Below are 24286 nucleotides of genomic sequence, written 5' to 3'. Positions count from 1 at the left end.
TCTCTCTCTGTCTCTTTCTCTCTCTCTGTCTCTGTCTCTCTCTCTCTCTCTCTCTCTCTCTCTCTCTCTCTCTCTCTCTCTTTCTCTCTCTGTCTCTCTCTCTCTCTCTCTTTCTCTCCTCCTTCTCTCCCTCCCCTCTTTGTTCTCCTATCACCATTTTTATCCCCATATCTATTATTCCCTCCTTTCCAACTCCCTCATTCAGGAGCCCAGTTTAGGTAAAATGTGTTTGCATGGAAGGAAGTAATGTTAAATAAAGATGAAAAAGAGTGAAATTCGTTTGTGTGTAATGATATTACAGCAGTTTAGAGCCAGTGGGATCACTAAATTCTGGAAACCTTCATATAGAAAATTAGTAGCAGAGCCAGGACTAAAACTGAAATCTGTTGATTCCTGGTCCAAGAATGTTTCCATTGTACCCACCTCTTCATAGTCCATTAGAGGTTTTTGAAAAGACAAATAGATATTTAGGGAAATTAGGGAATCAATAACTGTCATTAATTCATACTCATATTGAGAAAATTGCTAGAAGTAACCATAACAGTCTCTTTCTTCCCTCATTTGACTTTTGGATTATCAAGCTCTTGGGCATCTTTATGCCAAATCTTAAAGTCAAGACATTTTCAGACACCAGGAATCTTTACAAAATTGGACTCACTAAAGACTTGCTAATAGAGAGCTTCTGATTTAATCAGTATCATTATTATCAGTGAGTGGTCTAAATAACCTCTATTTCCAAAGGTATTCCAATTGATCATTGGACATTGATCAGTAGCTTCATATCAGCTATCTCCTGAAAAACAGATGCAGTGACACTCCTGTCACTCTATCTATGCACTCTGTTGCTGTGCCCCACCCCCTAAAAACGTGTGTAGAGACAAATTCTGTCATGATGCACAAGCACCTAAAGATTTTTGGCGGTTTATACTCAAAAGATTCTATTCATGTGGGCTGTAGGTGTCTGTGGTTATAACCAGAATTTGGCTTTGTGTCAAGATTCCATAGCTTTTACCAAAGTCTAGAACTAATTTCCTAGCTTTCTTCTTTCATGCAGTTGAAACATCTATAAAGTAATAAGGCCCTCACCTCCACAGCTGTAAGTCACGATGCTTCCTCTGAATATCACTGACACCCGCCTTGCCGGCTGCTTTCTCACTGGAATCCCAAGTCTGGAGCACCTGCACATCTGGCTTTCTATCCCCTTCAGCATCATGTATGTGACTGCCTTGGCAGGGAATAGCATCCTGATCAGTGTAATCATCTCCCAGAGGAGCCTTCATGAACCCATGTACCTGTTCCTATCCATGCTGGCCAGTGCTGATATCCTGCTCTCCACTTCAACCATGCCAAAGGCTCTGACCATCTTCTGGTTGGGGACACAAGCCATCTCCTTTGATGCGTGTCTCACTCAGATGTTCTGTATCCACTTTCTGTTTGTGGCTGACTCAGCCATCCTGTTGGCCATGGCATTTGACCGCTATGTGGCCATCTGCTCACCTTTACACTATAACACTATCCTTAGTCCCATCATCATCAGAAAGATAGCTGGAGCCACACTTACACGCAGCTTCTGCATTATGTTTCCAGCTATCTTCCTCCTCAAAAGGTTACCATATTGCCAGACCAATATAATTTCACATACATTCTGTGAGCACATGGGCATTGCCTTGCTATCCTGTGCTGACATCTCTGTCAATATCTGGTACGGTTTGGCTGCTGCCTTGCTCTCCACAGGTGTAGATATCGTTATTATCACCATCTCCTATGTACTCATCTTACACACTGTCCTCCATCTTCCTTCACATGAAGCTCAACGCAAAGCACTGGGAACATGTGGATCTCATATTTGTGTCATACTACTCTTCTACATCCCTGCTCTATTTTCTGTCTTTGCCTACCGCTTTGGTAGGAAAAGTATTCCCCATTATGTCCATATCCTCCTAGCCAACCTCTATGTTGTTATCCCACCCATGCTCAACCCTGTCATTTATGGTGTAAGAACCAAACAGATTTGGGAAGGGGCTGTCCAGATGTTTGCACAGTTGAGGAAATAAACAAGATGGAGGCCAAGAAACTGAGAGTCATCTTGACCAGAAGTGTCAACTTTGTGACTTGTGGGTCTAAGCTGTCTGCAAATAACACATAGCCAAGATCAAAATTCAATTATTAGATATTTAAAAACTAGTAAAAATATAACATAATATTAATTTGTAGATTTCTTTGAGGTTTTTTGTGATATACAGTTTCACTCAGAGAATCAGCATGATACATATTTTTAAAATAGTACCTTCATAAAAGAGCTTCCTTATTTAACTAGGAGCACAGAAGGAAACTCTTGATTTTCATTCATTGTTAAGGCTGTTGAGATTTGATATCACAAGAAAACTAAATGTAGTTCTAATAGGCACAAAACAACTTCTGAGAACATCAATGCCAAGACAATTCTCAAAACTATTAATAACATCTCCAACTAAATAACTATAGGGCCTACGTTCAAGGTCTTTGGGGTAACAATGACTTCCATATCAATGACATTTTCCCCTGCAAACTCTTCACTGCTGCTAGAGAGATCCGCAGGTTGTTTTTGTTAAATATTTTGAATGTTGATACAGAATTAAATGTAGCAAAGTGGACTTTTGGCACTTCAGCAATTTCAACCATTCTGAGTTTGACTTCATATTATATGAAGGTACCACCCTTTACATCTGTCGATTTAAGACTTCCGTGACAAATTTGCAACATTTTCCACTGGGTAGATTCATCAAATGGTTAAGTAAACTCAAATTATCTACGTCAAACCTGAAAATGTACTCCTTTCCCTCTCTTATAAAGGTTCCAAGAAAGGAAGAATTGTAGAAACTGCTGTAAATATTGCAAAGACTTGGAGGATACTAAGTTTCTGTATTCCCTGATTTGATTAAAAGTGTACGTTTTCATATGGCAATAACTGTATTTCTAAAGTATTTTATTGCACCTTCATCAGTTTTAAAGAGGTCATCCAAACAAGAAGAACATCAGAATTTTTCAAGTACTTAACTTGCTGAATTGTTATACTCAAAACAAGTTTAAAATTCCACATACTAAGGAGACTTTGGGGACTTTAGAAGCCCTGCTAGTTCCCAAACCACCCTTTAGTTTTACCAACATCTATATCCTCAAGACAGAAGGTATATCATCAAATAAGCCTCTGACTATCTTCTCATAAGGCTGAACTGAATCTTTCTGAATTTTTGCCCAGCATAAAAGGTCCATTTTCTAGCAAGAAAATTTTTTACAATCTTCTGAGTTATTTCAGAAATTCTTTTTTAAAATTATTTTGTTTGTTTTCAGTTTTCTACAATCATTTCCATAAACTAGATTTTTTTCACCTCTCTCCCCCTTCTTTCCTCTTACCTCCCCAGTCCCATTCCAAGATGTCATGTAGTCTTACATATGTTCTACACATACATTCTTATTAAATACATTTTCACCTTAGTCATGTTGCATAGAAGAATTAAAACGAATTGGAGAAACCATGAAAATAAAACAAAACAATACATAACATAACATAAAATGGTCTGTTTCTATCTGCAATCCAATTCCATAGTTCTTTCTCTGGATGTGGAAGACAGTTTGCCTGAAGAGTCCAGTGGGAATTTATTAGGTCCTTGCATTGCAGGGAAGGACTAAGTCTATCAGAAAAATTCCTCATACACTGTGGTTGTAGTTGTGTACAAAGTTCTCCTGGTTCTGCTCCTTTTACTCAGCATGTATTCCTTTTGTTAATATATTATTTAAAATTTTTGCATCTATATTCATTAGATAAATTGGTCTATAATTTTCTTTGTCTATTTTGGCTTTCCTGGTTTAGGTATCAGAACCATATTTATGGCATAAAAATAATTTGATAGGACTCCTTCTTTACCAATTTTCCCAAATCATCTATATAGTATTAGAATTAACTGTTCTTTAAATTTTTGATAAAATTCACTTGTAAATCCGTCAGACTCTGGAGATTTTTTCAGATGGAGTTCATTGATGACTTGTTCAATTTCTTTTTCGAGATGGGGCTATTTAAGCATTCAACTTCTTCTCCTGTTTATCTGGGCAATTTACATTTTTTAAAAAAATATTCACTCATTTCCTTTAGATTGTCGAATTTATGGGGTTATAGTTGGGCAAAGCAATTTCTAAATATTGTTTTAATTTCCTCCTCATTGGCAGTTAGTTAACTCTTTTCATTGTTGATATGGTTAATTTGATTTTCCTCTTTCTTTTTTTAATAAAATTGACCACAAGTTTATCAATTTTATTTTTTTCATAATACCAACTCTTAGGTTTATTTATTAGTTCAATAGTTTTCTTCATTTCAATTTTATTAATATCTCCTTTGGTTTTCAGTATTTCTAATTTGGCATTTCCTTGGGGATTTTTAATTTGCTTTTTCTTGCTTTTTCAGCTGCATGCACAATTTATTGATCTCCTCTTTCTCTATTTTATCCATGTATGCATTCAGTGATATGAAACTTCCCCTAAGAACTGCTTTTATAGCATCCCATAAGATTTGGTAGGTTGTCTCATTGTTGTCATTCTCTTGAATGAAGTTGTTGATTGCTTCAATGATGTGTTGTTTAACCTATTCATTCTTTGGGACTAGATTATTTAGATTCTAACTAATTTTTGGTTTATCTTTCCATGGCCTTTTATTACATACAATTTTTGTTGCATTATGATCTGAGAAGGTTGCATTGACTATCTCCACCCTTCTCCACTGAATTGTGAGGTTTTTACCACCTATGACATGATCAATTTTTGCATATGTGCCATACACCACTGAGAAAAAGGTATAATCATTTCTATCCCCATTACCAAAGTTTCTATACCCATCATCCAGAGTTTTATTCACCTCCTTAAGTTCTTTCTTGTTTATTTTGAGGTTAGATGTATCAAGTTCAGAGAGAGGGAGGTTGAGGTCCCCCAACAGTATAGTTTTGTTGTCTATTTCTTTCTTTAACTCCCTTAACTTCTCTTATAAGAATTTGGATTCTGTACCACTTGGAGCATATATGTTTAGTAATGATATCGCTGCTTTGTTATTTGTGCCTTTTAGCAGGATATAGTTTCCTTCCTTATCTCTTTTGATTAGACCTATTTCTGCTTTTGTTTTGTCTGAGATTAGGATTGCTACCCCTGCTTTTTTTACATCTTCTAAAGTACGATGTATTCTGTTCCAACCTTTTACCTTTACCCTGTACGTATCCCCCCATTTCAAATGTATTTCTTATAAACAACACACTGTTGGATTATGACTTTTAATCCATTCAACTATCCTTCTCCATTTTATGGGAGAGTTCATCTTATCTTATCTTATGAGAACTACTTAACCAGAACAGAAATATGTCATCAAGTAAGGCTCTGACCTTTATCTTCTATTAAGGCTGAAGTGAATCCTTTGGATTCCTCTGGATTTTCCTCTAATGCAGAGAAGTTCCCTTTTCTTGTAATAAAACTTCTTACTTGTAATAAAACTACTTACAGAATAAAACTTCTGAATTCCTTCTGAAATTTCTTAAGGAATTTTTTTAATATGTTAAATTTCTTTTTGTGGTGCAACTGGAAGTATTTTTCCTAGTTTCCTCTCAATTGATCAATCCAGCTTTTGTCAGATCACTTTTTGGAAATGGGAAAGCCCACTTTGAGAAATTGCTTTGCTAAGATTGTTTACACAAGCATCTCTGCCAAACTTCCCAATATCTGCAGAGAACAAATCCATCCTAGCAGCCCTCAGGGCTCTCAGTGGAAGGTAATTAGTGGTTTTCTAAGTAAGTATGTGGGTTCAGTGACTCATTTCTATTTGAGTTTGACACCAATGATCTTGACTCCTAATTCAGACAAATTGTCTTCTCCATCAGAGCCCTCTCCTTATGCCCAAATTCAAGTCTGCTTTGTCCCTAGTATTTTCTTGATTTTGTTCAAGTATCTAGCTCTAGGAATATCTCCTTCACAAAGGAAGACACCCCACATCTTTTCTCAATTCCAAACCTATCCTAATCTCCACTCAACCCTTAATGTCATCTTAGCATTCATTCCATATTAAGCCACATTCATATCCTTTTTTCCTATTCCAATTATATAATTTTCCTTCCACAGTCCTTATCGTCATCCTTTTCCCCACCTCCGCTCTTATCCCAACACTTTACCAATATATATAATTTCTATCCATAATCCATCACCAGAGCAATCCATGTTCTCATCCACATCATCTTTCCAACAACAATCCTTTCCCAAACCCATGTTGATCCCCATTCAAATCTACATTCCCATCCTAAATTTTATCCCTCAACCTATCCACATCTCCATCTTTACCTAATTACCTCATCATACCTCTCTATTGAGCACAGGATAATAAATGGAATTTAAAAACCCTCAACAATTGGTTCCACACGTTTATGCAGAAGTCAGAACAGTGGCCTGAAATCATGGGTTACCATTAGGGAGAAGTGATGACCTTTAGTTTGATTACAAGGATGCATCCCTATTCATCCCATTGTATTTCCCAAATTGGTTGGGCCACTAGATATCTTAGATTGACATTTTCCCTCTTTGTGTAGCTCCTCTAAGTTAGGCAACTTAGGAAGGATATGTTTTTAAGGATTCTCTTAGAAAAGCATGTATTATGTAGATCTCTATTCTGTATGCTTTATCAAATCACCAGTGGTTATATCACCATATAATATTCTCACCATTAAAGGAGCACATAGATGCTGACATGATGAGATGAAGAATAAGGGAATTTCTCTGGAGGAAACCCTGGGTTTTGGCATGGTGAGTGTGCAAAATGAAGAAGTTAGATGAGGAAAGCAGTACAAGAATAATGTGTCTATATTAAGTATTCTGTTTTTCTTTCAGGGAAGAATCCCATTCTCCAATATTTGTATGAGAAGGCATGTCCACTGAAGAATTTGTTTTACGATTTCCTTGGGCCCGCTCAAAAGTCCTCTGTCATTCTACCTCCTCCTCCAAATAATGCCACACTTACTAATTGTGTGTATGTGTACATGCAGGTACACACAAAAATGAAAATAGTCACTTATCATTCAGCAGACATTTGCCATGTTCAAGACACCATGGTAAATGTAGGCCATATGAAGCTGCCTGTCTTCAAGCAGATTATAATCTAGTATAAGGATAAAACATTTCTACAAATACCCATAATAGAAATTAGAGTGAGGGACTGTGCTTTTACTGGTATGGGGAACTCCCAAAGAAGAAAACAAACTCCCTCCACCAATACTAGAACAATGTTGTGTCTACAAATTATAGTCTTACAGAGTTGTCTAGAACTCAAATGTCAAACTCTCCACCCACTGGCATTGCAACAGACAACATTCCAACAAATAACTGAACCACATTAAAATGTAATTAGGAAGTGTTTAGCAAAATAAATAAAAACACAATAAGACATGAAGTTAATACATAGTTTTCTAAGTCAATATGCCGTCCATATATATGATTCAGTAACTCTTTTCTCTTTGAATTTGACACTATCAGAAGTATAGATCACCAAGAGGTTAAAACACTTGCTTAGGGTCTTATGGCTAGTAAGTTTCAGAGAGCAGAATTTGAACCCAGGTCTTTCTTTTCACGGCTGACTCTCTTTCCAGTATGAAATACTGCCTCTCATAATGAAAGCTGCATGAAAAATACAAAACAGAATGGTCTAGAAAGTTGAGAGCCACATTTTCCTCTAGCTGGAGCTATCAGAGGAAGCTCTACTGAGAAAATGCCATCAGATATAGAAATTGAAGGAAAGGTAGGAATCCAATAGGCCCTACCTTAGGCCCTACCAACCTGACAGGAACAGATTGTGTCTATTCCAGGCATGGAGATCAGCCCAGGCAAATGCTTAGATGGGAAAGAAGACACATAAAGATCAGAGAATGATTAGCATGTAAAAGTTGCACTTTAATTGAAATATGGAGTGTGTGAAGTGAGAAAGTGTGAAACAAGCCTGAAAAACTGAACACAGGCCCTGGAGATTGATGCATGCCAAATTAATGACATATCAACATATACTATAGATGAAGAGAAGTCACTAATGCTCTTGACCTGTGATGGTGCTCCTAATCCAAGGAGCCACAGATTCGTATTCTTAGACTGCTCTCATGGTCCAGTTACAGAAGGCAAAGTCCCACAGGAAACCAGGAATCCTTGGCCTCCATAGTCTCTGGAACCATTCTCTGCACAGAATACAATATCTGTTCTCAGACAGGCAAAGGATTAATGATTTGATGATATATATCATATCCTGGAGGATAGCACAGAGTAAGTACTCAGGGATTTGTAAACTTGGATCTTTCCCTCATGGGATTCCAACATGAATAAAAAGTCCTGTCTTCTTTATTACAGAGGCATTCATTCACCCTTCAGCTGAGTTCCCTGTCAAAGATTGATTTTTCATGCCTAAAAGTAGGATAATTGAAGCTAGAATACGGTGAGCAAAACAATTATTGCAGACATAGTGATGGTAGTGGTGTTGGTGGTGGCAGAGCTGGATTAGGGTGGGGTGTTGTTCTATATGTCCAGAAATATCATTAAAGTATCTTGCCTTTAAAGTTTTGTATAGGAAGCAACCTCCACCTGGAGGCAAGGAAGTACACAAGACCATCCTGGATGAATAGGGGCTTCTTCTAATTGTGAAACAATCAGAGAGTAGAGATAGAGAATGTCTCGTGTGTATATATGTGTATAGATATGTATACACATAAACACACATAAAACACACATGCATATGTGTGTTTTTTTGCATGTTTCTGTTTGTTTGTATATGAGAGGGACTCAAACCTGAGGAAAGTCTTGGAATCAGACCTGGATCTATGGAACAGCATCAGAAGCCTTTGTTTGATCATTTTATACACATGCACTTTTGTGGCTTTTAGTATGTCCCTTCCTTCTTCTTACTGCATACTTTAGGAGTAAGTTAAAGATATGAGCTCCCAGAGAGGAATAAAACGAGGATCAAATTATTTTGAATGGCATATGTGTTTCTCAAAATTCAAAAATATTGTTTTCTCCCAATTTTCTTCCTAGACCACTCAAAGTTTTCTTGGATGTACTGTCTATAGGGACCACTGGCCCATTCTCTTTGGGGTATAATATATAGGGATTTCCAAGTCTTTGAAAATTATCCTAGTAAGTTGGTTGGAAATTAGAGTTTTCCCCTTACTCTTTCATAAACACTTAGAAAAAATTTAAATGAAACTAGGTTCAGCAATCAACTTAAGTTAATCATTATTAATTTTCTATCCAGAGATGCATACATTTATGCCTTTCATTAAAACATTTGAATCATCATAAAATTCAAAGATGCTTTTGTGGAAGTTGAATGTATATCTACACTTTTAATTAAGTCTCACTACTTTTTCAAACAGATAGGGAAAATCAGGACAAAAGTGTGCTGGAGCCAGGTCTAACCACCTTTCAAGAGTGAACTCTAAAATTTTTAGTGTCAGTATTAATACTCAGAAGTCAGCACAAAGCAGAGTTACATATATTCGTTCACTGATTTTATTTAAGAATATGTTTGTACTGCAGATTAAAATGAAAAGTGTGAGTGTAGGAATATTTTTCCCTAGAGAGTCCATTTGCTGCACACCCTGGAATTGCTCTATGTAACATTGCTTGAGCTCAGCAGTAGTTCATAGCAGAAAGTTCAGGAAATGAAGGCTATAAAGCTTGTAATTATAATCCCAATAATGGCCAGTCACAGAGCACTTTAAAGTGTACAGTGTGTTTTATATCCATTATCTTGTTTTAGCCTCATATTACCCCAGGACAAGAGAAAGATTGCTGCAGAGGATATCATTTAGGTTGAACTTTGAAGGATGAGTCTCAATTTAACAGACAAAGAGGGGCAGGGACAGAGAATATTCCACTCAGAGTTAAAATCTAAAGCAAAGTTACAGAGTTAAAGGAATGGCATTGGTTTTGTTTTGTTTTTTTTTTTGTTTTTCTTTTTATCAAAATATATTTTATTTTATTTTTTTATTTTTATTTTTAATGTTCTACAATCACTACCATAAAACTTAGATTACCCCCCACCACCTATCCCCCACTGCCCCCCTCCCTCCCTAAGACAGTACATAATTCTATATAGGATCTACACATACATTCCTATTGAATATATTTTCGCTGTAGTCATGCTGTGTAGAAGAATTAAAACAAATGGGAGAAATCATATAACAAATCCAAACATAATACACACACTTTCACACACACACACAAATGAAATGCTACATTCTTTGATTGAATTTCATAGTTCTTTCTCTGAATGTGGAAGGCATTTTGCCTTAGAAGACCTTTGGGATTTTTTTTTTATGTCCTTGCATTGCTATGAAGGTCCAAGTCTACCAGAAAAAACTCTCGCGCACTGTGGTCGTTACTGTGCACAAAGTTCTCCTGGTTCTGCTCCTTTTGCTCAGCATCAGATCATATAAGTCTTTCCAGGCCTCTCTGAAGACTTCTTGTTCATCATTTCTTATGGCTCAATAGTATTTCATTACATTAAGATACCATAATTTATTCAACCATTCCCTAGTTGGTGGGCATCCCCTTGATTTTCAGTTTTTGGCAACTACAAAGAGTGCTGCTATAAATATTTTTGTACATGTGGGACCCTTTCCCATTTTTATGATCTCTTGGGGATACAGTCCTAGAAGCTATATTGCTGGGTCAAAGAGGATGCAAAATTTTGTAGCCCTTTGGGCATAGTTCCAAACCACTCTCCAGAATAGTTGGATGAGCTCACATCTCTACCAACAATGAGTTAGTGTTCCAACTCTCCCACATCCTCTCCAACATTTATCATTTTTTTGTTCTGTAATGTTTGCCAATCTAATAGGTGTGATGTGGTACCTCAGAGTTGTTTTGATTTGCATCTTTCTAATCAAATGTGATTTAGAGCATTTTTTCATATGCTTATAGATTTCTTTAATTTCTTCCTCTAAAAATTGCCTGTTCGTATCCTTTCACCATTTATCAATTGGGGAATGACTTGTATTGTTGTACATTTGACTCAATTCTTTATATATTCTAGAAATGAGGCCTTTCTCCCCGAGATTAACTGTAAAAATTCTTTCCCAATTTACTACATCCCTTCAAATTTTGGTTGCATTGGGTTTGGTTGTACAAAAACTTTTCAGTTTAATGTAATCAAAATTATAGATCTTGAACTTCATAATGCTTTCTATCTCTTCTTTAGTCAAAAATTCTTCCCTTCTCCATAAATCTGATAAATATACTATTCCTTGCTCCTCCAATTTGTCCGTGGTATCAATCTTTATACCTAGATCATGTACCCATTTGGAATTTATTCTTAAGAATGGCATTGTTAAACACTGGGATCTGGAGTCAGAAGACCTGGGTTCAATTCCTATTTCCAATGCCTATTACCTAAGCAATCTTGGACAAAGCAGTTACTGCATGGGAGCTCACTTTCTCCATCTGTTAAGTGAGGACAGTCGGACTAAATGGCCTCTGAGGTCCCTACCACCTCTAGATATATTATCCTTTCAGTAAGTGAGGAAAGAGAGTAAGTAGTCCACCTCACCTAAAGTATATCACATAGAGGCAGAAGGGGCCCATCATATGGCTATATGGGAGAATGAGAGAAGATCAAAAATTAGTTCCAGGTTGTAGAGGGTTAGCACCCTGGAGTGATGAAGTCCGTTTGAAGTTTCAAGAAAAATAATCTCTGAATAAATAAATGAAATCAACTTTGATGTCTTTTTTCCTTCCTCTCTGGTCACTCAAGGAAAGACTTCATTGTATGAGGAAAGAACTTCACCTAATCCAGTTAAACAGAAATTAACTGTAATCCTCAATTAACTATAATAATTCTGTATAACATTTTTAGGCATTTTGTTAATCACGGCTTTCAGTTAGTTCAATACTTTTAAATGATCTCTCCTTGATCTATTTTCCAAGTCATTCCTTAGGATGATTTTTTTTTAAATAAACACAAAATCAACCCAGATAGAATACTTGTGTAACCTAGAGGAGCCACTTGGTTTCCCTGGCCCTCACTTTCCTAATCGGAGAAATTAATTCATTGCACTTGATGTGGCCTATAATACTGCCATTTCTATAAGCAAGAAATATTTAACAAAAAAAAAAGTACAAAACTCTGATCTTGTGAATATGTGGTTTTCTAAGTCAATAGCGGACAAAAGCTACCTTTAGCTATGGCCTCACTTTTTATTTAAGATTCAACTCACTGGGAAAATTTTGTAGGTATCAGTTTCAAGTTTTGAAGTGGGCTTCAGAAAAATTAACTTCAAACATTCAGAATGGGTAGTGCATCATGGGGTGATTTATGCCCAGATAACAAGTCATGTACAAATTAACAAACACAAATGAATTTGGCTTTTTAATGGACATAAGCCCAAGATGAATCAATGATGTGGCTTACCAATTAAAAAGTCAATTTTATTTTTTAGGCCACATACATAGATACAAGACTGTCTGGAGCAAGAGAGGGGATCACCTAGCTATATTTTGATCTAGTTTTTGGCTTCCATTCAAGTTGTCATATTTTCAGAGTATCATCGTATGATGATAACCAGGATGGTGTGGGAAATGGAGACCAGGAGAGATGAAACCTGCTGCAATGATTGAAAGATATATAGTCCAGATGAAATGACATTTAGTTGTGATCTAGTCACTGTCTGCAGAGCTCCACAAACCTGGAAAGTAAAATGGGGATGAAGTTTCTGAAACTTAACCCCACAGACATGAACTCCCACCAATGGGATAAAGTTACAACAAAGCATATTATGGTCTCAGATAAAAGAAACTCTCTAAGAGTTATTCAGTGAAAAATGGGCTTCCATTTAAAAGTAATGAGGCTCCTCTCACTGTCTACTAGGAACAAAGCCAGGCTTGCCAACAGAATGTTCTGAAAAAACCTGGGAGACTTTTAACAAATCAACCTCTCAAGGAACCAGTTTTCTCACCAGTAAACTGAGGTAGTTGGATAAAATGACTTCTGTGATCTCTTGTAGCTCAGTCAAGAATCCTGTGATTGAAAGTGGACATTATGTGATGACTTTTTAGAGATGAATCAGAGGAATCACCCTAGACAGTATTGTTAAGGATGCACACGTTTGATTATCTGCCATTTCATTTAAAGAGTATTGGCCAGGTCACAAGTCTTGGGTTGCCAATTTCTAATTTTGTCTACATGGGACAATTATTTAATCTCTCTGAATCCAAGGGTCCTGTCTATGAAGTAGAATTATAATACTTTGTATTACTTGTATCACAGAGTTACTGTAAGGACAGCAGTTTGTAAACTATACATTACATGAAAACTAAATTATACATACACACATACACATGTACATACATATATATGTATATATTTATGTACTTATGTGCATATGTAGTTTTATATGAATGTCACATTCTACAAGCATTTTACTTGTATACATACACACATATAACATACTGATTTAGTTATGTGTAATCCATGAATAGCACTTAATATATATTACATACACAGATATGTACATATATATGTATATATATATATATATATCTTTGAATAGCATTATGTATGTGTGTATACATATATATGCATAGATATATATGTACATACAAGTATGTACATATACATATGTATCTGTATGTAAATAAGAATGACTCCCCTAATGTAATTTAGCACCCGCTTCCTCTCCTAGGACACACAACACCCTCTGTCTATTCTATTCCTCTTATAAAGTACCCAGGTTAACACTGAGCTGTTAGTTCTTCAGTGTACCCTACAGAATTCTTTGCACTGTGGAAGAGGCCTCCAACCACACAGACATTTGACACTGGCACATTCCTCAGTGCCACAATCACCTCAGGCAGTTAATTCTGGCTTTTGCTTTCTCTTCAGGGCCCTAGAATCACCTCCTCAGGAATCATCAGGAAATGGCCACATTCAACCTAAGCAGTTATAACCCCAGCTACTTTACCCTCGTGGGGATCCCAGGGCTTGAGAAGTTCCACATCTGGATCGCGATTCCTTTCTGTGCTATCTATCTTGTGGCCATTGCAGGTAACTGTCTCCTGCTGTACCTCATTGTCATGGAGCGCAGCCTCCATGAGCCCATGTTCCTTTTCCTCTCCATGCTGGCCCAAACAGACCTGATTCTGTCATCTACCACGGTGCCCAAACTTCTCAGTAACCTCTGGTTTGGTGACAAGAAAATCACCTTCTCAGGCTGCCTCACCCAAATGTTCTTTCTCCATTTCAGCTGTGCCGTGGATTCTGCCACCTTAATGTCCATGGCATATGACCGCTATGTGGCTATATGCTCCCCACTGAGATATACCACCACTCTGACCCACCAGGTCATCTTTAAGATTATGGTGGGAATCATCATCAGGAGCTTCTGTGTGATCTTTCCAGTTGTTTTCTTGCTAAAGCGACTGCCCTTTTGCCGAACACTTGTCATCCCCCATACATATTGTGAACACATAGGTGTGGCTCGACTTTCCTGTGCTGACATCTCCATCAATATCTGGTATGGTTTTGCTGTGCCTGTTATGACTGTACTCTCTGACCTTGTCCTTATTGTTGTCTCTTATACTCTCATACTGAGTGTTATTTTCCATCTTCCTTCTCATGGTGCTCGCCAGAAGGCTCTTGGAACCTGTGGGTCTCACATCTGTGTCATTCTCATGTTCTATACTCCAGGTTTCTTCTCCATTCTTGTTCATCGCTTTGGACACAAAGTTCCCCGTCATGTCCTCATCCTATTTGCCAACGTTTATATTGTCATTCCTCCAACTCTCAACCCCATTGTCTATGGAGTGAAGACCAAGCAAATTCGTGAGAAGATTCTCCTCTTATTTTCTCCAAAGGGGACACAGTGATATCTCACACTATCAGATGGGGGAACTTGTAGAAGGTGGGGGGAATCCTTAAAAGAAAATTCATTTTTTGATATTGTCCAAACAAAGAGGAAGATGGAAACACAAGTTGCTTCTTATCTCCATAAAATTGAAGAGCCTAACAAGAAACAAGCAGAAAAGAGATAAGAAAACAATAACAGGGAAGTTAGAAAAGATGATTTATTCTGAAGGAGAAATTCAAGACTGCTTGTGACCAGAAGTGAGAGAGATCCTATTTGTACTTGAGCAGTGTATATTGTGAATTTGTGGTTTGCTGAAAGTAATAGAAATAATTAGGATACCCTCTCTCTTTTCCCTACAGTTTCAAAATCTATTTTCCAGACAGGCAATTTGGGGACCATCAGCAGCCAGAAGAGAAAAATGAAAGACAGCACAGGCACAATATTGTGTATCTCAAGCCAATTTATTTGAAAGAAATTTGAGACTATAGTCAGTTGGTCTTAAGTTTAGAGTTTAAGAGTCCAGCTGTCAAAGTAGGACTCTAAATTCCTGGTTGAAGGTCTGTTCATCCAAACTTTCAAGATTTTCTGCCTTGAAGTTCCCTATCAATTCTGTTATTCCAAATGCCAAAGCATTGAGATTCAGGTCCACAAATAAAGCAGTAGCTTAAAAACTAAAGAAGCATTTGGTATTCTCATTTTTGTATAAAAGTTTCATTTTCCTCCACTTTCTATAGCATTTTGGGGATCATAACTGGATCATGGTTTTGAGCAGGAAGTGACCAAACATTAATAAATTCCAACCTTCTCATTTTACAGATGAGGACACTGAAGGCCAGAGAAGTTACATGTTTTGACCAGGTTCCACATCTCCTAAGTATGTGATTCAAACCTGGTTTTTAATTAATGTAGAAAAAGATAAGTTAACTATTAGGTGCCATGTTACTCTGTTGACTTCTGTTGAGTTTTCAGTAAAGTGATATCAAAGACCTGGAAGGGCAAAAGATGTACTAACTTTATTGTCAAAGGACTTGGATTCAAGTCCTGTCCCTGTTATTTATTATATGTAAGGCATTAGGAAGGCACTTACCCTTATTGGATTTCAGTTTTCTCATATGTAAAATATGGGATTGGAGTAGAAGTCTTCAAAGGTCCTTTTCAGCTCTATGAGCTTATGAGACCCATGGGCCCCAAACCAGGGAGAAACCCTGGAACATGGAATTCAGCCCCAGGGTAAGATAAAGACTGAACAGCAAGGTGCTGAGTGTGCTTTTTTCACTGTTGTCCCAGGGTGGTTTGGGATCCTGGATGAGTGGCATGTATTGGGACTGACATTATATACTTTTGTGTTTGTTTAAAGTCACGTGGCCACCCTGATAATAAGTTTTTATGTGAAGTTCATGATGTGTTGATTTTGTGAGAAATATGTTGTATTTACTTAAGAAATTTTCACACCTATTCAGATGCATTGCCAATGTAATGGACATGAAAGATCTCAGGGCAGAATGTAACGTTAATTATGTTAATCAGAGTTAAAGATCTCCCTCACCCACCCCTCCATCAGTAGAAGCATAATTAGGGGAGTCATATTTTGTAGGAAGGCCCACACCTTTTGCTAATATCTAATGAGGCACTGGGTCACAAGGTCATGATACTCTCCAGCTCTAGAAAGTGCATATGTACTCTGAGGTGACATTTTGCTTTGAGGCCTTACTTTTTGGAAGAAGTTTCCAATGTCATATGAGACACTGGGTAGCTGCTAATGAGATTCCCATTTCCCCCACTTTGAAATCCCAGGTGTCAGAGGGTGGAGCCAAAATGGCAGAGTAGAAACAGACGCATAAGCTAGCTCCGAACCCACAGCCCGTAAAATACCTGTAAAAAAGATTCTGGAGCAACAAATACTGGAGCAGCAGAAGCCACGGAACAACGGAGTGGACGAGACTTCTGTTGCAGAGAGACCTGATGCGAAAGGTCCATTGTGCCTCAGACTGTTAGCCTAGCCCAGCCCTGCCTTGGCCACAAGGCACCAAGAGGAGCAGATGCGAGTGGGCTTCAGGGATGGAATCTCCAGCAGCCGCGTGGGTCCCTCCACCCACGGGCCCCAAACGTTAGTGAGAGGGTTTTCTAGGCTTGCCGAGAGGGGAGTGGGGTGCCCCCATAACTCAGGCCCTCTCGGGAGGCAGCAGCGGAGGCGGCAGCAGACCAGGGCTCCCCAAGCAGGCAGGAGCTTGGCTCCATTGTTGAAGGTTTCTGCATAAAGCCCCTGAGGGAACTGAGCCTGTGAGGTGGCCCTGCCCCCACCAGAGCACCTGAACTTGATCTCACACTGAATAGCAGCCCCGCCCCCGCCCAAAGCCCTGAGGCTGGGAAGCAGCATTTGAATCTCAGACCCCAAGCACTGGCTGGGAGGATCTGGAGGCCAAGTGGGTGTAAAGAAAATATTCAGAAGGCAAGTCACTGTCTGGGAAAATGCCCAGAAAAGGGAAAAAAAAAATAAGACAATAGAAGGTTACTTTCTTGGTGAACATGCATTTCCTCCCTTCCTTTCTGATGAGGAAGAACAATGCTTACCATCAGGCAAAGACACAGAAGTCAAGGCTTCTATATCCCAGCCCACCCAATGGGCTTAGGCCATGGAAGACCTCAAAAAGGATGTTGAAAATCAAGTTAGAGAGGTGGAGGAAAAACTGGGAAGAGTAATGAAAGAGATGCAAGAAGAGCATGAAAAACAGGTAAACACCCTGCTAAAGGAGACCCCAAAAAATGCTGAAGAAAATAACACCTTGAAAAATAGGCTAACTCAATTGGCAAAAGAGGTTCAAAAAGCCAAGGAGGAGAAGAATGCTTTCTAAAGCAGAATTAGTCAAATAGAAAAGGAGGTTCAAAAGCTCACTGAAGAAAATAGTTCTTTCAAAATTAGAATGGAACAGATGGAGGCCAATGACTTTATGAGAAACCAAGAAATCACAAAACAAAACCAAAAGAATGAAAAAATGGAAGCTAATGTGAAACATCTCATTGGAAAAATAACTGACCTGGAAAACAGATCCAGGAGAGATGATTTAAAAATCATGGGCCTACCTGAAAGCCATGATCAAAAAAAGGGCCTAGACATCATCTTTCATGAAATTATCAAGGAAAACTGCCCTGATATTCTAGAACCAGAGGGCAAAATAAGTATTCAAGGAATCCACCGATCACTGCCTGAAAGAGATCCAAAAAGAGAAACTCCTAGGAACATTGTGGCCAAATTCCAGAGTTCCCACGTCAAGGAGAAAATACTGCAAGCAGCTAGAAAGAAATAATTCAAGTATTGTGGAAATACAATCAGGATAACACAAGATCTATCACCTTCTACATTAAGGGATCGAAGGGCATGGAATTGGATATTCCAGAAGTCAAAGGAACTAGGACTAAAACCAAGAATCACCTACCCAGCAAAACTGAGTATAATACTTCAGGGGAAAAACTGGTCTTTCAATGAAATAGAGGACTTTCAAGCATTCTTGATGAAAAGACCAGAGTTGAAAAGAAAATTTGACTTTCAAACACAAGAATGAAGAGAAGCATGAAAAGGTGAACAGCAAAGAGAAGTCATAAGGGACTTACTAAAGTTGAACTGTTTACATTCCTACATGGAAAGACAATATTTGTAACTCTTGAAACTTTTCAGTATGTGGGTACTGGGTGGGATTACACACACACACATGCACACGCACACACACACACACACACACACACACACACATAGAGACAGAGTGCACAGAGTGAATTGAACAGGATGGGATCATTTTTTTTAAAAAAATGAAATCACGCAGTGAGAGAGAAATATATTGGGAGGAAAAAGGGAGAAATGGAATGGGGCAAATAATCTCTCATAAAAGAGGCAAGCAAAAGACTTTTTAGTGGAGGGAAAAATAGGGGAGGTGAGAGAAAAACATGAAGTTTACCCTTATCACATTCCACCAAAGGAAAAAATAAAATGCACTCTGATTTTGGTATGAAAACCCATCTTACAATACAGGAAAGTGGGGGATAAGGGGATAAACAGGGTGAGGGGGATGATGGAAGGGAGGACATGGGGAGGAGGGAGCAATTTGAGGTCAACACTCACGGGGAAGGAGAGGATCAAAAGGGAGCATAGAAGTAATGGGGGACAGGATAGGATGGTGGAAAATATAGCTAGTCTTACACAACATGACTAATATGGAGGTCATTTTCAAAACTACACAGATATGGCCTATATTGAATTGCTTGCCTTCCAAAGGGAAGGGGTGGGGAGGGAGGGAGGAAGAGAAGTTGGAACTCAAAGTTTTAGGAACAACTGTCGAGTACTGTTCTTGCTACTAAGAAATAAGGAATACAGGTAAAGGGGTATAGAAAGTCATTTGGCCCTATAGGACAAAAGAGAAGATGGAGACAAGGGCAGAGAGGGATGATAGAAGAGAGAGCAGATTGGTGATAGGGGCAATTGGAATGCTTGGTCTTTTGGGGGTGGGGGGAGGGGACAAAAAGGGAGAAAATTTGGAACCCCAAATTTTGTGAAAATGGATGTTAAAAGTTAAATAAATAAATATTTAAAATAAAAAAAGAAAAAAAAGAAAAAAAGAAAAAAAGAAAGCCCAGGTGTCGGTGCTTCTGTCTCTGGTAACTATGTATGTAGGAAATGGCCAGACAGTTTGATCTGTCTGTTTATGTGCAATGTATGTATTGCTTATGGTTAGACAGTTAGAAGCCCTATCTATTCGTCTTTATTTTTCTGCTTCTATTTTTCTGTTGGTGAATGTAATTAAACAAGATTGTTGACCCCTCAAAAGTTGTTTTCCTTTTAGAAAAATAAATCTAAGAACCCGAGCTAGCAGGGCATCCTGGGTGTGTCAAGATGCTTACTGCTACACTTTCCCTTAAAGTAACATGTAATATCTATCCAGTTGTCTTTGGGTCAGACACAGTCTATCAAAGTTCAGGTAGAATATGGATTAGAGAGAGCACCCTGTGCTGAGCATTGAGGGATGGGGAAAGTGAAAGTATCCAAAAGGTGGAGGAAGCTGGGATATTGTTCCTGGGAATAAAAGATGCAGGCATGTAGACTATCTTAATGTCAGGAACCTGACCTGAAAAATAAGGATAGAGTGAATCAAATGTTCAATGGGCAGTTAGGAGAGATCTTAAAAGAGGAAACTGAATCTCTAAAATCTTCCTAAAGGGCAAGAATCTGGGTTATTTTAATTAAGGAAGAGAGGTATATGGCTTGGCAGAAAAGTTGGGAGAGAGTGTCAGAGATACAGCATGGTCTCTACAAAGAAGAGGGTATATGGGGATTAGAGGACCACAGAATTTTGATCTGGAAGAGACCTTATGGATTGTATAATACAAATCCTTCATTTAATAGATGAGAAAATTGAGGGCCAAGGAGGTCAGTAACTTAGCCAGGGTCACATAATTTGTAAAATGAAGAGGTAGGATTCAAATCTAGGTCTGGTGATGTAAGTAGAAAAGATGTCTGACTGAGATGAGACATTCTGCTGACTGTACTGAGGAAGGGAAGGTTGAGGGGAAATGATGGAGAAAGGCACTGTAGCACTGAGAGAAGAAAAGGAGAGCATACCAAGGAATCATGAGACATTAATTAGGAAGATCCTAGAATAATGGTTCAGTAAGGGGCTAGGGTAGAGGCTGAAGGTATAGGGGACTTGTGAGGTAATGAGTTTGGGAGTGGAGGAATAGTTGAGGGGCAACAGGTGAATAGAGGAAAGGAATTGGTTCATTAGAGTATATTAGGTCATTAGAATTCATGGAATATTGGTGGATTGAAGGTCTAGAGACAAGTGGATCAGGGAATGGAAGATCAGAAAGGCAGGAATGTTTGTTTATGGAAACAAGCAAGGAGAACCAAGAAAAGTGAGGGAGTGAAAAATGTTGAGATGTCTTAGTATTTGCCCAAATTTTTCTTAGCATTCAGTGGTCCTGGAAGGAGGAAAATATTGACTGTCCTGTCAATGGTATAGTCATAAGTGTTCATGGCAAAGCAATTTTGGGAGAGCCTGAGAAGGATCTATGGATTACTGTATACAAGTGTCTCTTTCTGCTATTGTACTGTGCTTATTTTCACAAACATATATATGGAAGCATATGTTTAAATATGTTCATCTCTGTATGCAAATGTACTGTTATACATTTGTGTGTGAGAAAGAGAAAGAGGGAGAGAAAGAAAGAAAGAAAGAAAGAAAGAAAGAAAGAAAGAAAGAAAGAAAGAAACAGAAAGGGAGGAAGGAAGGAAGGAAGGAAGGAAGGAAGGAGGAAAGAAGGAAGGAAGGAAGAGAAAGAAAGAAAGAAAAAGGAAGGATGGAAGAAAAGGAAAGAAAGAAAGAGAGAAAGAAAGAAAAGAAGAAAGAAAGAAAGAAAGAAAGAAAGAAAGAAAGAAAGAAAGAAAGAAAGAAAGAAAGAAAGAAAGAAAGAAAGAAAGAAAGAAAGAAAGAAAGAAAGAAAGAAAGAAAGAAAGAAAGGAAGAAAGGAAGGAAGAAAGGAAGGAAGGAAGGAAGGAAGGAAGGAAGGAAGGAAGGAAGGAAGGAAGGAAGGAAGGAAGGAAGGAAGGAAGAGAAAGAAAGAAAGAAAAAGATTGAGAGAATGCATAGCTCATTCATTCAACAGGCATCTATTGAGTTGTTCAGTCATTTCTTGGCAAAGATACTGGAGTGGTTTGCATTTCTATCTCTAGCATATGAGGAAGCTGAAGCAAACATGTTTAAATGACTTGCCCAGGGTCACCCAATTGCTGAGTTTCTGAGTGCTCCTGACTCCAGGACCAGAGAAAACAATTAGTGTTAGTCCCCAGTTTGACATAAACATTTCGGTCTGGTTGTAAAGAACCCATGACACAACTAATGAACACCATAAGGTAATAATTAGGTGTATTTATAGCACACAACAGAGCACACTTCAATATAATGCAGGAGGAAGAATCAAGAAAGAAAACTTCCTAGACAGAGTAAAACATACCTCTGCCTTGGACAATGGGTAGGATTTGACTAGGCAAACAAATGTTGTTCCTTTAGAAATGGAAATATACAGATTATTTAGATGAGGTGATGATTGGGTATGGGAGGGGAGAGTAAAGAGTCAAAGATGACTGTGGTTTCAAACACAATAGACTAGGAAGATACAGCCATATCAATAATAGTGGAGGCAATGTGTCATCATGAATAGAGTGCTAGAATAAGAGTAAGAAATCAGTCAGTCTACCTTGAGTTAAATCCCTCTTCTGATACCTCTTCTCGCTGGAAGTCCAGGTCTCCAGCACTTGCACATCTTTCTTTCTATCCCCTTCTGCATCATGTATGAGGCTGCCTTGGCAGGGGATAGCATCCTAACCAGTGGAAACATCCCCCACAGGGAGCTTTCCTGGATTCATGTACCACCTGTTCCTATCCATACTGGCCACTGCTGATACCCTGCTCTCTACTTCCACTATGCCAAAGGCTCTGACCATCTTCTGGTTGAAGACCCAAGCCATGTCCTTTGATGCATGCCTCTACCACATGGTCTGTATCCAGTTTTTGTTTGCGGTTGACTCTTCCATCTTATGGGTCGTGCATTTTACCACCATATGGTCATGTGCTCACCCTTATACTATCACTCTATCTTTACTTCCACCATCATCAGAAAGATAACTGGGGCCACATTTACACAGTCTCTACATTATGTTCCCATCTATCTTCCTGTTCAAAGGTTACCCTGTTCCCTAACCAATGTAATTTCAAATACATTCTGTGAACATATGGGCATTGCTTGGTTGTCTTGCCCTGATATTTCTGTCAATGTCTGGTATGGTTTGGCTGCTGCCTTGCTCTCCACAAGTCTAGATATTATACTTAATGCTATCTACTATATATTCATCTTATGCACTGTCTTCTATCTTCCCTTACATGAAGTTTAGCACGAAGTACTGGGAACAGGTGGTTCCCAAATTTGTGTGATAATACTCTTCTACATCCCTATTCTATTTTCTGTCTTTCCCTACAACTTTGGTAAGAAAAGTATTCCCCATTTTGTCCATATCCTCATAGCCAACCTTTATGTTGTTGTCCCACCCATGCTCAACCCTGTCATTTGTGTTGTAAGGATCAAAAATTTTTGGGAAGGGACTGTGGTTTCAGAAATCCATTTCCAGAGTTTGACATCACTGATCTTGACTCCCAACCCAGATACATTGTCTTCTCCATTTCAGTCTTCTCCTTATGCCCAAATTCAAGCCTGCTTCATCCCTGATCTTTTCTCAATCCTGTTCCAGTATCTATCCTTATGACTATCAACTTCACAAAGTAAGACACCCCACATTTGTCCCCAACTCTAAACTTATCCTGATCTCTAGATTTATCACCACTCAACCCTACCCTATCTTAGCATCCAATCCATGCTAAGCAAAATCCATATCCTTATCACTATTCCAATCATATTATTTTCCTAACACAGTCCTTATCTTTATCCCTTTCCCCACTTCCAGTCCTATCCCAACCCAGTACCAATATTCATGATTTCTATCCAAAACCCGACAACATAACAATCTCTGTTCTCATTTACACCATCATCTCTAACTCTAATCCATTCCAAACCCATGTTAATCCCTCTTCCCATCTATCTACATTCCCATCTTTAATTTTATCCCTAACCCCATCGCCATCTTTACCTAATCACCTAACCATAACTTCTTCTGAATCTCTACCAATAGATGCTCCATTTCATCCCCTCTCTCCTTTCCCTCTCTGTTCTCCAGATATATCAATAACATCTTTCCTTCTACCAGCTTACTAAACCCCCTCCTTCGTAGTCTTCAAGTGGTTCCTGAACACTCTCACCTTCAGGATAGCTTTTTGGACTTATTGAAAGGAATTCAACAGTTCCTTCAATCTAGTCCTTTTAACCCTACCCATTCATATGGAAAGCCCCCAATATTGTGTCTTTACACTTTACCCACAAATTTCTATATACATTCAGTATTATCTATGAATACATCACTTATTCAATATCTGGAATTCAATTACCTTTATGTCACTTTGTGTAGACATTTCTAGTCTCTTTTCCAAGGGAAACTTTTATTCCCACCACCATGAAAAAGAGAAGGGTTACAATGATATCTAAGTCAATGTTTGGCTAAACAAAACTTGTCTGTGAGTGTATCTCCTGTCTCATCACTCCTTACCTTAGGAGATTGTAAATCAAAACAACCTCATATGTGTTTAGAAGGTACTCTTGTCATTTTTTTAAAACAGCAGCCCAACAGAGAAGGGGACAAAACCCATATCTGAATCCTAGAATCTTGTAATTAAGAATAGCATGCTTTAACATACCACTTTGGTGATCCAGTTAGAGATTAGCTGGGTAAAGAGCATGGTAGAATCGACCTT

At 38.3% G+C, this 24286-nt stretch overlaps 2 protein-coding genes and 1 pseudogene across 2 annotated transcripts; 2 read left to right on the top strand and 1 right to left on the bottom strand.

Moving 5' to 3' along the window:
• Positions 1–1121: 1121 nt before the first annotated feature.
• On the top strand, positions 1122–2054 carry LOC140508689 (olfactory receptor 52B6-like). The gene has a single exon (XM_072616579.1). It carries the CDS (start codon positions 1212–1214, stop codon positions 2052–2054), a length of 843 nt encoding a protein of 280 aa, XP_072472680.1. The 5' UTR covers positions 1122–1211.
• A 221-nt stretch (positions 2055–2275) lies between these two features.
• LOC140507553 (UTP--glucose-1-phosphate uridylyltransferase pseudogene) lies at positions 2276–3420 on the bottom strand (annotated as a pseudogene).
• Positions 3421–13953: 10533 nt separating this feature from the next.
• Positions 13954–14901, top strand: LOC140508688 (olfactory receptor 52H1-like). Its single transcript, XM_072616578.1, has one exon. It carries the CDS (start codon positions 13954–13956, stop codon positions 14899–14901), a length of 948 nt encoding a protein of 315 aa, XP_072472679.1.
• Positions 14902–24286: the final 9385 nt, after the last annotated feature.

Source organism: Notamacropus eugenii, chromosome 5, assembly GCF_028372415.1.
Source record: "Notamacropus eugenii isolate mMacEug1 chromosome 5, mMacEug1.pri_v2, whole genome shotgun sequence".
NCBI lineage: Eukaryota > Metazoa > Chordata > Mammalia > Diprotodontia > Macropodidae > Notamacropus > Notamacropus eugenii.
The sequence above is the reverse complement of the archived record's forward strand: the minus strand, read 5'-3'. Positions and strand labels throughout refer to the sequence as shown.

Coding starts and splice junctions, on each gene's coding strand:
- LOC140508689 (XM_072616579.1), top strand. CDS start 1,212: ATGTATGTGACTGCCTTGGCAGGGAATAGCATCCTGATCAGTGTAATC.
- LOC140508688 (XM_072616578.1), top strand. CDS start 13,954: ATGGCCACATTCAACCTAAGCAGTTATAACCCCAGCTACTTTACCCTC.